Source organism: Bombus impatiens, unplaced genomic scaffold, assembly GCF_000188095.3.
Source record: "Bombus impatiens unplaced genomic scaffold, BIMP_2.2 scf_0406, whole genome shotgun sequence".
Lineage (NCBI taxonomy): Eukaryota > Metazoa > Arthropoda > Insecta > Hymenoptera > Apidae > Bombus > Bombus impatiens.
The window spans coordinates 1,665,636-1,681,262 of NT_176825.1; the positions used below are offsets into that span (position 1 = coordinate 1,665,636).

The 15,627-nt window shown below is 38.1% G+C and overlaps 1 protein-coding gene across 1 annotated transcript in view; it reads right to left on the bottom strand.

The window, feature by feature from the left end:
* LOC100746737 (disintegrin and metalloproteinase domain-containing protein 10) overlaps positions 1–15,627 on the bottom strand; it is a 150,296-nt gene that overhangs the window by 108,432 nt on the left and 26,237 nt on the right. The window contains exons 2-3 of the mRNA XM_003490152.4: positions 14,343–14,496; positions 1,260–1,381 (exon numbers count right to left, since the gene is read on the bottom strand). Of these exons, the coding sequence (XP_003490200.1) occupies positions 1,260–1,381; positions 14,343–14,496 (276 nt within the window). The remainder of the gene's footprint in view (positions 1–1,259; positions 1,382–14,342; positions 14,497–15,627) is intronic.

The following is a 15,627-nucleotide window of genomic DNA, read 5'->3' on the forward strand; positions in this document are numbered from 1 at the left end:
TTGATGTAATCGAATAACACGCGCGAGAAACGTCCACGTGACTCGAATCCCGATGCTGTGTGCCATCTGCTCGTGACAACTGACGCTGCATTGTATTAAAAAATATTGCAGGTTGCTCTTGTGGACGCTCGTGCTACGTTAATCGAAAATGAAAAAACATGCCGGCGAAAATATGTGACGAACGAGAATATTTTGGTCAAATATCTTTGGGCGCTTTAATTTCGATTATTCATCCAGTAACTGTTTGCAGTATTTTTCAGCGGAATTTTTAACCTCCCCAGAGACGAGAATAGTTCCCAACTATCTATCGATCTATTTGACCGGCACTCACGATGAATCCTCGCGAACAGGTCAGTATATATACAGCTTAATATCGTCGCGATATTTCGTTGGGGAAAACCGGTCGAAAATGCCGGCCAGACTATGGTGAATCGATTCACCTCTGCATTTTAATTTCACTGGCAGGATCTTGGTTAAGAAAGAAAGGAAATCGTCTAGTGGCTCTTTCACCACCGACCAACCGGAATTCGCCTCTTTTTTCCTCCGTCCGCCGACTAGAAGATTCAGGAATAAGCGCGAAGTGCTTTCATTAGAGTCAGCGCGTGAATTTCTCGTTGGATGCGTCCGGTTCGAAGCTCAATCCCCTGTTGGTTATCGTACACTGTACCTTTTTCCATAATACATTTTTTTCTTCGTTTCCCTTCTCTTTTTCTCTCTTCTTTCTTTTTCTTTTTTTTTTTTTAGTACGCTTAAATATATGAAAAATGCGAGAAAAAATTCCGAGGAAAATGAACCGCAAACGTTTGAAAGTAGTCCGAGTTGAAATATCCACGGTAATCAGCGAATGGATAATTGAATTACGGCAATGAGTTGCCACGGTAACAAAAATTGTTCACCTTTAAACTAAATGAAAGCTGAGAGATTGTTTTTTATCCCTTACTGTGAGGAATATTTCGCCGAGCGACAATGTATGTAATTTCGAGCAAACGCGAGGACCGCGCGATTATTATTTTCTTTTACTTTGACATCGAGAACCGCGCAGTTCTGACAATTTCCGCATAATGAACCGGGCTCTTCAAAAATGCTGAAAATCAAATGCCAGACGCTCCCGTTTTATTTTACAGCTATTTCGCTTAATGTTCACATTCAAGCGCGTTTCGTTTTAACAGATTACCTCTGTACTATTAACGATCGTGCCTGTTCGCTCGCGATGCCTCTTTTCCACTAAAAAAATTCTAACAAACTCGTTGCCCACTTACCCTCAAGGGTTCCGCTGTAGGCGTGCAATGGATCGAACGCAATTTGTCGACCATTCGATCCCTCGAAGACCACGTTTTCATCGAATAAGCTCGTATCCCTCGTAAGCCTCATCTTAAAGACCCTGGAACAGAGAGAAGGTCAGATTACACATAATTGAGGAATAAAAGTTAATTTTCTTTCATCTGGTACCAATTTCTGGTAATTTATACTCATACGTGTAGCAATCAAGTTTGTCTATTATTACATGAGCAAGTAGATTATCTAATTATTTCAATCTAAAATTTCATCATAACCTAATAAAACTTTCTTATATGACAGAAAATAGATTACATGTAGAACTCGCATAAATTATGTGTTCGTTGTATAATAATTTCTACATAAATGCATGAACAATCGATTATTAGATATTAGCGCGCAATACATTCCGCGCAACTTACCGCTTCGTTGAAAGATTTATATACAGCATACACAATGTCTCTACATCTTTGCCAAGTAAAAAATAATGTTTTCACGTAATAATCGAATAAACTATACGCTGTATGTAGTTCAAAATGGATACCACGATCGGCGATAAATGCTTCAATTCAAAATAAACGACATAAAAATAATTTAAACGAATAGATATTCGATCATATTTCTCGTTCGGTAACAAACGTTCATCGACATATGATGTTTTCACGAAATCGCGATACACCGATATTGTAAATGTAATTCAACTCGATTTACTAGATTCGGAACGATGAATTACAAACGCAATATTGGTTTTGCAAGGAGAGGGCAGAGTAAAATATATAACGTAGCAATAATAGATATAATAATAGTCTTTTTTTGCTGGCTACGAATTGACTTTGCGCACAGCACTCGATCGGTCAGCTTTTCATCAACTAGTTGATTCTCAGTCGATTCCCAATTATTCTGATTAATCCCATTTCTCCCATTCTTACTTCTTCGAAAATAAATCAGGAAAAAGAAATGTAACAACGATTTCACAAAAATCAGGTTTTTCTCGTACTTCGTTAAAAAATTTCCATTCAATTTATATCAGGTCGTTCCGTAAGTAATTTCGTTCCCTGCTTTACATTCTGAATTTTAATAACTTTTTGAAAAGTTAAATTCAAAGATTATCAAACAATTGAAAGACTTCCTTATACAACAATTTTTACCAACTAATAGTATTAGTAAATTGACTAGTTACAAGTAATATTTTATGAAATAGGATATTAAGGGAACATGTAATTTGTTTGATTAATAAACCTGTTACCATTCTGGAAAGGTATTTATTAGTATTGGTAACTTGTAAAATTTCACTAATAATATTAATTCAATAGCGCAAGGAGCCTAAGATAATACATTATCCTTCAATGAAAGAAGTAAACTTCATTCGTTTAAAATTACACATATTCACAGACATTTGTGCCTTAAGTTTAAGTTAGATATGTAAATTACTTATGGAATGATCGCGTATCTCCGAGTTTCGTACCAAAGCTTCTAGGCATTTAGACTGAGAAACACTGCGACAAGGGGAACTAAACTTCACGGGACAGGTGTGTCACATAATAATCGCGCGATGTAACGCAACGAGGGCCACATATTACGTTGCAACCAGTCCCTTACGTGTTCGAGCTAGTCGTGCGCGAGGTTTACACGCGACCATGCTCTCGTACAATCGATAATCCGATCGGGAGGGGTCGATGTTTTCACCTAATTATTGTCTAAGCCCACGATAGTCTATCGATCGAGGTCCGCTCTCCTTTCATAGTTAACGTTCCGCTGATTTCAATCATTCATCATGGAGAAAGCTGGCCCGCGTTTGTGCACGCGGATGTCACCGTGATAATGTACCTAATGAGACATTGAAAGCAACGCGTGCAGGATTAATTCGCGCTGATGAAGTGGTTATCGACTGTCGAACGCTTTTCCCCTGTGTGCACGGCTTTATCTCCTACGCGGGGCGGAAAGATTGATGAAACCTGGTAATTTCATGATCGCACGTAGTCGTCGATGAATTCATCGAACACGACAGGCTTTGTTTCTCACGTTAAAGAAAGTTAAGGTAAAATAGCGTTATTTCAATCTCACATTTGAGTCAGGCCAAGTAATTCAGCTTGTAATTCTATGAATATTTATTAAGCGACCTACATTTGAAAACCGACTGTTTGACTCGTTGGTAGAGACGTGATAAAAAGCAAGATACATCCTTAATATCCTTTCGTTATTACATTAAAAACGACCGATGTCTACTATACAACAAGTTTGATTATTCCGTGCAAAGTTCGAGATTGAATTTTTAAATATCGAAGCTTACATGATTGGAATAATTCTTTCCTATGACAATCTTACTATAACTATATATACTATATTACTATATACATACTACGCATATACTATATACGATGGAAATGAGAAAAATATCGTTTTTAAGATAACGAACGGGGGTGTCCCTTTTAACCGAAGACGTAATTTCTGGATCGAGGACCAAGCCCTTGTGGTTTTCGTTCGAGTTCAGAGGAGCTGCTCTATTCTGAAAAGTTTCTCTGTTTGACCTGGATCGCGTGTAAGAAGATAAACTTCGATCTGACTTCTCGGGAAAACAATGTAAACTCGTAAAGTCGAAAGGTAACGGAGGAAGAAAGCGGGAAACGAAGAACGGAAGTATTATATGTAAATGCGCAACGATTCGTGAGAGAGTTCATTTTTAACCAATTTATGCAGCAAGTTAATAGCTGATTGTTTTGTATGCGAAATAACGTAAATTGAAGCGCGCTCGACCGTCATACTTTTAGCAACTAATATCAGGATGTCAGAGGGTAGCTAATGCAACCAAATTGGTAATGTTATCGTGTACTACAGGGAGCATTAATTAAATTACAGCGACACGTTAATTACCATATCGCTGTACCAATAATCATTTCACACGATGTAACGCGTGATTTAGATACGGTCTGCCTCGCTGGTAAGCGCGGATATGCGCGTAAAAAATTTTGACATCGTCCTTAATGCTCTTCGCGGTAAATTGTTATGCAGCCAACGAAGACGATAATGTTCGTTACTCTATATGTAAACCCCGTTAAAAGCGTGTAATAGTAGGAAAAAAGAATCATACATATTTATACGAGCGAACGTCGAAGATTTAACATTCCTGCAAATGCGTAATACATATAAATGCCCATTATGCGAAAGTAATTACGGAATTGGTAGGTTGAAAATTTACATTCAGAGGGAGCGACGAATTCGAATGGCTGGGATTTAATGAATTTCCATAATGGACCGAGGCCGAGACGCAAGGAGAAGCTTTAGCTGGATGGAAAAACTGCTTGAAACATGCGCAGCCCCGCTGTTTCTTCAAGAAATACCGCTCGCCTTTGGAACCTCGTTTCTTCCTTGGAAAAATAGTTTTTTTCAAGCCAATAACGTTTAAGCGGAACGAGCAACACTGATTTACACGATTGAAAAGCTAATTCGAGACTCATCCTATTAAAGAAACGATGAAATAGTCGGAACGAATGTAACTGTTCAAACAACGTTCCCGATTGGTTGAATTTTCACGTATACGAACTGACCATCGTGCCAGAGTAACTCATTAGCCAACAATTTTAGTTAAAATGAGTTAACTAGTTCGTTGTGCTCGCACAAGTGACTTGGCTATGAAACAAATCTCGTTAAAATAATTTGTGCCAGTCATTAACCAAATACCAGCCATCACTTAGCTTACAATTAGACAACAAATTCTAGCAGTTGAACGAGCACAAAAACTGGAATATTTAGTAGCGAATGGAAAACGAACCAACCAATCAATGGATTAAATCTTTTTTTTAAATAAAACTATCCTACGGTCGTTGAGAAGCGATCTCTTCAACGCGTCGTCGCTTCGAAACGCAATTGCCCAACAATTGTTTCGCGACGAAAGAAAAGGCAGCATAATATCCTCTTTTCTGTGTAATAACGAGAACCGCAAAAAAGAAGCAGGGAATAAGGAAGCGGATTACAACGTTCTATAACGTGCGTAAACGATTCACTGTGCCGCTATGTGCCGCGCGCTAACTCTCATAGAAGTTACTCAACAGTAATCATATTGCATAAACGTTAATGTAACGCGAAAACTGCTGTTCGGAAAGCAGAGTATTGGAAGCCGTAAACAATTTTACCGCGCCATTTATTTCATGATCGAGACTCAATTTCTTTCGCTGAGTCGGTTTTAAATATATAGAATGAGGGTAAAATGGATATTAGAATCAAACATTAATTTCGTTTATTCTCTTGAGACACATTTGAGGTTTGATTCGAAGTACGGAAAGCACAGAACTGAGATTGAGAGTTTCGAAGATACGTTTTGATTGAAGAAGAAGAATTTGATTGAAGATTGATTTTATCCCAAAAATAATAAATTAATAATAAAAGTAGGAACTAAGTTAGGTATTAATTCTGAAGGATTTCTTCCCTCTTTTCTTTTTCTTCCATTCCTTCCTTTATTTCCCTTTCCTTCGTCCTTATTTTTTTTCTTCCTCCCTTACTTCATTCGTTTCTTCTTCCCTCTTTCTTTCCTTTCCCCTTCTTTTTCTTTCACATATGTATGTATAGTGCAGAGCTGGGAAGATGACTACCGCAACGACCCAGAGATAAGAGAGGTACCGCTCCCTTATCACTCACAGTCGCGCGTCTTTATATTGTTTTATTTATATATGTGATAATACGCGTGCTTATCTTTATGATTACGTTAGGCCTATCAGAAGTGATCAATCAGATCTGTACTCCTTACGCTAGTTATTTTTCCAACTCTGCACAATACATTTTCGCCACTTTCTTCAACTTTTTAAAAACATCGATTGTCATAACAATATACCATTACATTGGTTTTTTGCCAAACTTCGTACATTTATCTATCATAGTTATTTTTACAATGCTGGCATCATGAATTTAACGAATTTTCTTCCCTACTATAAGTACAATAAAATACTTCCTTTTAGCCATCAAGCAATATAAAAATTAGGAAATCGATAAAAAATAGATTGAATCGTGCTTTGTGCCTGTGATTTTCATGTGGAGATGAATGGAATATTGTTCACAAACGTATTTCAGCAATGCACAATTTCAAAATTGTGAAATTGGTAAAGTTCTATGCAAGCAATGCGCGAACATCGTTCTTTCTCTGTTATGTTAAGAAATAACAAGAAAGCAGTTGGGTCAGACTGATTTTCATCAACAGATACGGCATGTTCGACAGAGTAGTACATCCGCAAAGCAGCAATCAACAGTTTCGTCTGATTCCTCCTCGCGTAATTGCCAAGTTTGTCGTTGCATTATGTAAGTGAGTGCATTATGTACGTGAGATTACTGTGTGAATCTTAAGGAAGCCATGCATGGAGAAGTTTGCCTGTCGGAAAACATAAGACTCTGTCACCCCCGGTAGCTCGCGACAAACAGCTGAACGAACACCGACAGCCGACATATCGAACGCATAAATCCATGACTCTTTACATTTCACTGCTACGTTCATAGTAACTTTTGAAATTGATATATACGGAGACGCGGAGAGAAGTTTGATACGAAAGCGCAACGATATGCATTATGTGAAATAAAAATTGCACGAGGCTTTTCCAACTTTCCACCGATAATCGATAGTGTCTTTCCTATTTCTATCAATCTCTCTAGACGCGATTATCACGATAAATATAATTCCATAACAAATCCGTTTATCAAAGATATACATTTTTCTTAAATACTAGGTCTCTATGATAAGCTGTTAGGATCGCATAGACGTGTAACATTTCTATTCTTGAGAATTTAGAAATTTCATTATTTAAACGAAGTACGTCTCGATTTCCAGGCCTTTACGATCCCTTCTCTTCGGCATTTAAATTAAATGAATTATATTTTTGTATATTTCTGCATATTATTAATTTATAATTCCAGCTGTATAAAAAGCAAACGAATAATCGCCAGCAGAAGAGAGTCTCTGAATTGTTAAAGACTGAAGAGCAACTACTAAAAGTGGATGCTCTCTGGATGAACCGGAAGCTGAACCGCTCAATAGTACGTGCAGTGGGCACACAATAGCGACGTCGATGCACATTATTCACATGTGCCGAACACAATACACGGAAGCGGTTCGCGAAGATGCTAGCGCCCATTGGTCGAATATGCAAACGACGTTCACGTTAGACGGGGAAGGAAACAACTATTCCCAAAGTTTGGATACGGGGTGCGTATCTGCGCGACATTACTCGCCAGATAGCAATATCGTGTGCAGATTTGCATCGGACGTGCTGTGACATTCTACCTCCGAACGGATTGTACGCGTGTGCGCGCGCGTTTTCGAGGAAAGCGAAATATCCTAGAAACGCGACGTTTCTAATTACGATACGACGGCAGTTTCAGATGTTACAGGAAGTCAGACAATGGCTGGTATTTCTTAATTAGCGTTCGTCTGGTACTAATTACCAGCGACAATTTCTAGATAAAAGCGAGCCAGCTTTTACAGGCCGTTTAATAATATTGCCGATAATTGATTTATGATTCGTGAAAGACATCGCGTTTAGAATGGAAACGCGCGAGAGAAATCAAACGGTATAATACGTCGGCGAATTAACGTTTGCTTGAATTAATTAGAGCAGCCTGAATTTTGTCAGGCTTCCGTACGAACCAAATTGCCTAATAATTCCATCGGCTATTGATTATCAATTAATTTAAGTTTAAATGCTAGCAGGGTAATTAATCCCACGTCGTTCGATATTTATGCAAAATTGAATTAGAACGAGCGAACGTTATGAGAATATTAATCGATTTATTCGGCCATCGGTTCTGTAATGAAATTTTAGTTCGTCCATTTAGATTATAAAAAATTGAATACGTTACACGTTCCCACTTGACTCTATTTCCAGGCTTTCTACTATAATTTCGTATTTAAAGGTTCGCATAAAATTCGCTTTTTAACAAGGAACCACGACAATGGGCTTTCAATGTCTTGCGGTGCTGCTCAGCGAAACTCCTTCAAACTTTTCCCGCCTCGTTTTGTATAACATCTTCATTTTGGCAATAACCATTTTGCTACTAATTTAGGAGTTATATTAACACTAAATCTAAAAAAATCCTTTCTGCAAAAAAAAAAAAAAGGAAAAAAAGAAGAAGGAAGACACGCTTCCCACCATCTAAGCGATCTACCTGTCTGAAATACGTTTGAAAGGTTGAGCAACAGAGAGATGGTCTGAGAAACGCGAATATTTATGGAAATTCCTGGTTACAGTTGGCTGAATCGTGGCATGAGAATTATCGTCGAGGCACGCGTTATCCCGTTATTGCTCAATTTACGCGAGAACGACGCTCGCCTCCTCGAAAGGACGATTAGTCAGGAGCGGTGAGTGATGCATGTACCATTGAGAAATGGGATTAGTTGCAAGGGTAATGCACGCTCCACCCACGACAACCTCGTTTGCCTCGTAACATACATTCACGAGAGGGACACGTTCACGTGTACACGGCTTCACGCACGTCGGAGGAAAACGCGGGAAGTAAAAGCCATTTCTTGCCCTCCCTTACCCGTTGCTTTATGCTATCGTTCGTGGAACGATCTTTCCCAGCTGATTAATACCCTTGGACGTGCCCACTTCTCTGTCCCTTCATTCAAATGGTTAAATATATATATGTATATGTATTGTGTTAATTTAAAATATAATATATTAGTAATAATTTAAATGTTTGTTTTATCTATCTTATAAATAATCTTATAAAATGATACATTTATGTGTCTGATAAACTGTAATCGTTTCTATTGGAGTCTTATTTGCTTAATGAATTAATAATTTCACTCGACACAAGCAATGTATTCATTATGATTAAATGTTTCCATACGATACGAAGTAGCTTTCTTATTCATTCCAGCGTTTAAGTATTTACTCATGTGAATTTAAATAATACAACAGTTTAGCAATAATTTAAACGTTTATCTCGTCCAATCTGCTGTCTTGTTATGACAGCCCAAGTACAGACTCATAAATATAACAGCTGGTTGAAATTGCATAAAATTATATATGTGACTAAGATTAGACATTTCTACTGGAAGTCCGCTCGCTTAATACATCCGATAAATTCACTCAATTGTAAGTAATGTATAAAGTATAAAGTAAAATAAAGTATAATAACTTCAGGATTAAATACTTCTATCACACTCTTCCAAAGCTTCCTTTCTGAATTCTATGAACAACCTTCCCGACTAATGTTTTTCGATACGCCTATCTGTCTATCCATACGTTTCTACTTGATTCTATCTTGAGTCTACCTTTTCAAAAAGTGAAGTATGTAGCAACAATGTTTCCGTTAAATCAGCTGAAATCAACTATATTGACATGACTATATTGCATAAAATGATATATTTATATGTCTGACTAACTTTGGACGTTTCTACTGAAATTTCTGATTTTTTCTTGACTATGGGTGTTTCTACTGAAAAACGTATAATAACTTCATAATTAAATGTATGCATTGCACTTCTACAAAACTTTCTTTCCGATGCTATCAACAACTTCTCTGATTTATTAATATTCTTGAACTTGCCCACCTTACTTACACTAATGATTATGGAAATGGTTTGTTCATGAAATAAAAATTTCTCTCCTTTATCACATTTCATGTACTACTATTAATGGCAATGAAGAGGAAGCAGTCGTTCTTAACAAAGTAGGAAAATTGAATGTAAATATATTTGGTAAGTATATACTAGAGACGTAATAAACGTAAGAGGAACAAACAGAACTTAATAGAATCTCTCATCGGTAGCAAAAGATAGTTCGATAAACAGAGTTTAATAAGCAGAGAATCGTTAGTCCACGATACCGAGGTAGAAACACGCGCAGCACCTACAACCCACATGGAGAGAGGTGGTCTACCCTGTTTGCCTCAGTCGAATCGATTTCGAATTGATTTTGGTACACTCTCTGGGGTACCCTTTTGCCGATCGGCACGTCCGAATTTCTACAATTAGAAGATGTAATTGGCCCGAACGCAATAAGTATCGATATTAAGGTTAATTGGAAGCGTATCGCCAGTTTATTTGCAACGGTCCGTCCGATTATCACTCATTAACGAACAATCCAATTAAATCTTAAACGGAGGCTGCCGACAAAAGAAACCGAGATTCGACGAGGCCGACGTAGCTGATTTTAATTGCATCCCTCCCTCTCTCCATTCGAAGGGGCGAATCCTGGGAACGGGTTGGGTTTAACTCGAAAATAACGCTAACTGTTACATTCCCGTCGCGATACCATTGTCCAAGCGATAACAATCGCTCTTTATCTACCCCTTTGTAAAGCGGGTTAACCATGAAAAGCTGTTTTACCCTTTTCGAGTAGCTCGACCTTCCCGTCTGATAATTCGTTATTACGTCTTTCTAATTATACTAAACCAATATATGTATATGTATAACGTGTAACGAGAAAGAATTGCTCGATTATTTATGTTTCCCCGTCGAAAATATTGTTATTCAATGAGCTATTTAGAAACTTCTAGTGTTGGTATCGCTTCGAATCTTCTTTAAATGCTAATGAACGATTTATCTTAGAACATTCAGTTCAGAGCCAGCAAAGCAAAAAAAGATTTTCGATTCTAGTCGCGTCCATACGTTGCCTGATTAGAAAAAGGTTCATGTTAGATCATCTTCGAATATACTCGAGTTTTGTCAGGACAGCCAGAAGAGATACGAGGCCATAGAATTCTCGAATTTATCCTCTACTTAGGTTTATCGAGACGCGGGAAGAATTTCAGTTGTTTTCCCTCGAGTTTGATACTCTGGCCGTCGTAAAATCGCCCCACCATCGGCCTCCATAACCGAATCAGGCAATAAAAACGAAGTTTTATAGTTTGCAACCCGGAAAAGGTTTTGCGAAGAAAATCTTTCAGTTTTGCTTTCTGCTCGGCTAGTAAACATCGTGGTATGCCACGATATCTCAAACAGAATCGTATTCGAATAATATAATGTTGCAATGTTAAATACGTTCAGCGGTATGTTCCAGTGTTTTCCAGCGACCCTCGAGTTGATTCTGTCCTAAATTATGGACCATTAAAGCTGTAAACTACGCGGTATACCACGAATCAACCTCTAAACATTTCCGTATTCGAATCGGAAGACGAGCCAATGATAAAACTCGCAATAAATCGAAAAACAGGCTCCGTCGTAAAGCATCTTCACCAACACCGACTTCCATTATATATCCAGACTATCCTCGCGCGTTATCCGTGACCGAACCGAGCATTTATAAATTTCACCGCCACTTTCCGCCGGTATTTTTTCCCCGCCACGTTCCACCGTTCGTGTTTCGAGGAAAATTTAGTGCCGCGGCAGCGAGTGCATCCTCAAGGGGGCAGAGAGATGTTCAGGGTTAGAGATGTGGCGTCTCGGCCAGCGTGCACGCGATTTCCCTCGATCTTCGAGGCTGAATCAAAAGGAGAATCGACGCACGAGTGCCAGATATCCGCGACTCGAATGGGAACTCTGCTTCGTATCGACCAAGTATTTTCGATTCCATCACGAAGTCGAAGGAATCGATGCGGATGCATCGATGATCGTGAATGGAAGAAGTAGAATAAACTAACAGGTCAAAAAACTGAATTTATTTTACCCTACGTGTGACGAGTGATGGGAGCAGAATAAAATCGATGTCACGGAGTTAGATAAAGAATGGGTTTGATAAGAAATCAAATATACAGAGAGGAATGGAAAAACAGTGGAACCGATAGAGAAAATGATGAATCAATGGATAAATGAAAGAGAATTTATGAGATAAAAGAATTAAAGGGAATAAAGGATTGTTGATTTTCTGACTTTAATGTGTTTTTACATCGTACATATATGTCTGTATATTAAAATGAGCAACATTTTGAAAATTTTAAAGGGAATGAAATTTTGAAAGTGAGATCGAACGACAACCTAGTAAATTTTAAAACTGCTAGATGATCATTAATACTTTTCCCCCGTGATCTTCAGTATATAGGAAATTTTAGAAAAGGTAAGGCAAAAGCACGTATAACAGAGAACGGTTCAGCGACAGTGAAACAGAACTGTCGCATCTCTTGAGTGTAACGCGGAGATTTAGAGGGCTCGTGTCGATGGCACTGACAACACAATGACAGTGTATCACGATGCTCAACGAGACATATGGCTACTGTGTCGAACCAGTGTCACATAAGGCTGACGATAGTTGCATATGTAGAGAACATACAAGAGCCCAAACATCCATCTACCTATTACGTCATGCCATTCGTTCGGCAACTGTTACATTATAATGTGTTTCTAATTGATTTTCTATGGTACTCTACCCTCGACGCTATAATTTGCTTAATTGTTAAATTATGGAAATTTGTTCAAGTTTCTCTCTTTATGTACATCTATTGCCTCGTTTATTCCTCCTTGCCACATACCATTCAATTCCAACATATAGAGTGACTTATTATGCAACTATGACCACGCTAAGTACATATCACGCTAATTTGAAGCATGATATAATAACAATAATTTAAACTCTTGTTTTATCTAATTTATCATCGTGATCGTTATTAAACGCGAATTCATGAATATAGCAATTCATCGAGATTGATTATATCGGATGAAACGGTATATTAATGCATCTGACCAACTTTGACCGTTTTTACTGAAATCTTATTTGCGTAACGATCGTGCAATTTTTCCTGATATAAATAGCATAAATGAAAGATTACTATAAAATAGTAACAACTATAAAATTAAACGTTTCCGTGTTATGTCAAAATATCAAAGATTTCTTTCCGAACGTGTATTCCACCATTTTGGCCCATATTTTATTTTGTCGTTCGCAGTGGTTCGTTTCAACTACTGACGCGTTCAATTACACGCGCAACTTCAGACAGTCGCGTTGGTCCGGACGAAATATAATGAAACAGGTCTCGGTTGGTAAGAAGATTCAGCTTTTTTGGCCCAACTAGGTCCTGAAAGTTGCGCTCTCACAAGAAAGTGCTTTCTACGTGCACAAAACAATTACCTCTTTGCAACGTGACGGGCTAAGCTACTAGCATTTGCTTTGTATTACTTCGGTGCCACGTAGAAAATCATCGTGGCACTAACGCGTTGGAAACAACGAAACTTTTCTTAATTGATGTTCATGTAAGTACGAGCAAGTAGAAAATTACGTTTTCTTTCAGACAAATAACGATCGACGATCACGCGGCTCTGCTATTTTAAATTGAATTCAGTAGAACCTCCGTTATCTGATTCCACTTTAATCGATTATATTTTTATCGAGATGTAAACAATTGACCTACAGAAAAATCATTTTACATATACCACATTCGACATCGTCATATTGGGTACGCACTTGCCATAGATAACTTTCATATCCATGTTCTATAAATTATATGTTCTATTATATATTCCATTATATGTTCTATAAAACCTTTTGAAGTTTCATTAGCAGTGTAACACAACTGTCATGATTATATTAATAGGATTATAAAGCGATCTAAAAATGTATGTGGCAGTTACGAGATACTGATTATTTTTTTGGAACGATTTGCAATCGAAATACTTGCACGATCAATTTATTCGTTATATTAATAAGCCATAATATTATATGTGACGTTTTGTTATTAACAACCGATGAATGATAATTGACATATATTTTCGAATTAAACGGTCACACACTCAATCCCATAAGAATCAGTTTCGCGAGAATCTATTGTACTACTAAATGTACTACAATACTAAACGTACTAATTCACACCTTGTCGTGGAAGAAATTTGAATATTCTCTAGATTTTTAGTAAAATCCCGAGTTCGGCCGAGTTTACCTAACACCATGATCATTTATACATCACGGCCAATGTTTGTTCGTTGACGTTGAGCCGAAATGAAAATTTATATTCCTCTGTTACCACGTGCCGGTAAAACGACCGTTCGGCCATAGATTATTCCGCCTTTGACGGCAGCGAGAAACTGGAATTTTCCTCGATAAAGCTTTCCCCTCCCACCTGTTTCTCATTCCCCTGTTGACCGCGTTACCATTACTGGCAGATTTCTTTTTCTTCCTGCATATACACTCGTTGCGGTACGTGGTTTTACGAACCTGTCGAGAGCGTGAAGACGTAGATTCAGCGTCGCGTCTCCCGGATGCCCGGAAGCTGAAGTGTCACGACGACTTCTGCTGCGATGTTCCCTTAGAGCAGCCGTGTCGTACCAAACGGCGCTATAGTGTCTGATGTACGATCCAGGAATGATCGCTGAAAACACGAGAGAAACGTTTCATATTAAATTCGTCATCTTCGAATAAATCGTTAAACATTCAAAAGCATATCGTTAATTTCGTCACGAGCCCTCGGCATAATTTTCTCAAGATTTTCACGACCTTTTCATTAGGTTCATACGAGATGATTGACTTAATTTCGTGTGAATTAATTGGGACGTAGAGAGGATACTATTTGATCGGTCTATATAAGTTTGTTCTTGCAGATCACAAATAACTGACCTCCTTCAAAATACTAGAACGATTCACACGTTATCCGAATTAGGCAAAACACAAGGCAACGCTATTTGTTGCCCGCTCTAGATTTTGTGGGTTTATGATATGTTAATAGCTATTGAGATACAAGAAGAAACTCTAAACCTACCATTAATCTAATTCTCCTCGTAATGATTTTTTAAACCATTAAAAATCCTTTCTTCAATTGAGATTAAAGAATGATACATGAAAAATTGAAAGATCAGACAGTAGAATTAAAGCTATTATTGCTCATGAATCAACGATCCTGTCATGCAATAAGAAACAAAGAAAATTTCTCAGTTCCAAATCAACTATAGAACAGTTTCTCTATCGTCGGTAGAAAATAATTCGTGGTAACGTTGAAGCATGGAATTTTCACAAGAGTTGCAAAACTCAGTGGGACGCGGGTCTTTGGTTTGAAATATCGAGGGATCTAAATGCAAATTATTTCCGTGGTAATACATTTTCTCGATTCGGCGCGCCCTATCTTCGCCGTGCCGTTTCATGCACTTCAAGTCGACATTTATCTATTTACCGCACGCAACGCCGTAACGATTCCAGCCCCTCGAGCTTACAACCCCCGAAGATATTATCGTTCTGCTTTCATAATGCCGCGAGGTGGTCTAAGGCGAAACCTGCTGACTTATTTCTTCGAGGCACAGCGATCAATTCTCGCGATTCGTCATCAACAACAAAGAAATTCCACGATGTCGTCTATTTCCTGATAAATGAAGTTGCCACCTGTGGTCGATGGAACATGGACAACCTTCCGCGAATATTCCATCTACATCGAGTACCATCGAAAATTCTTGTTCCTCCATTCCATTCAAGGTTCCTTGCTAATTCGATATTACCCTCGGCAGCTGTTGCT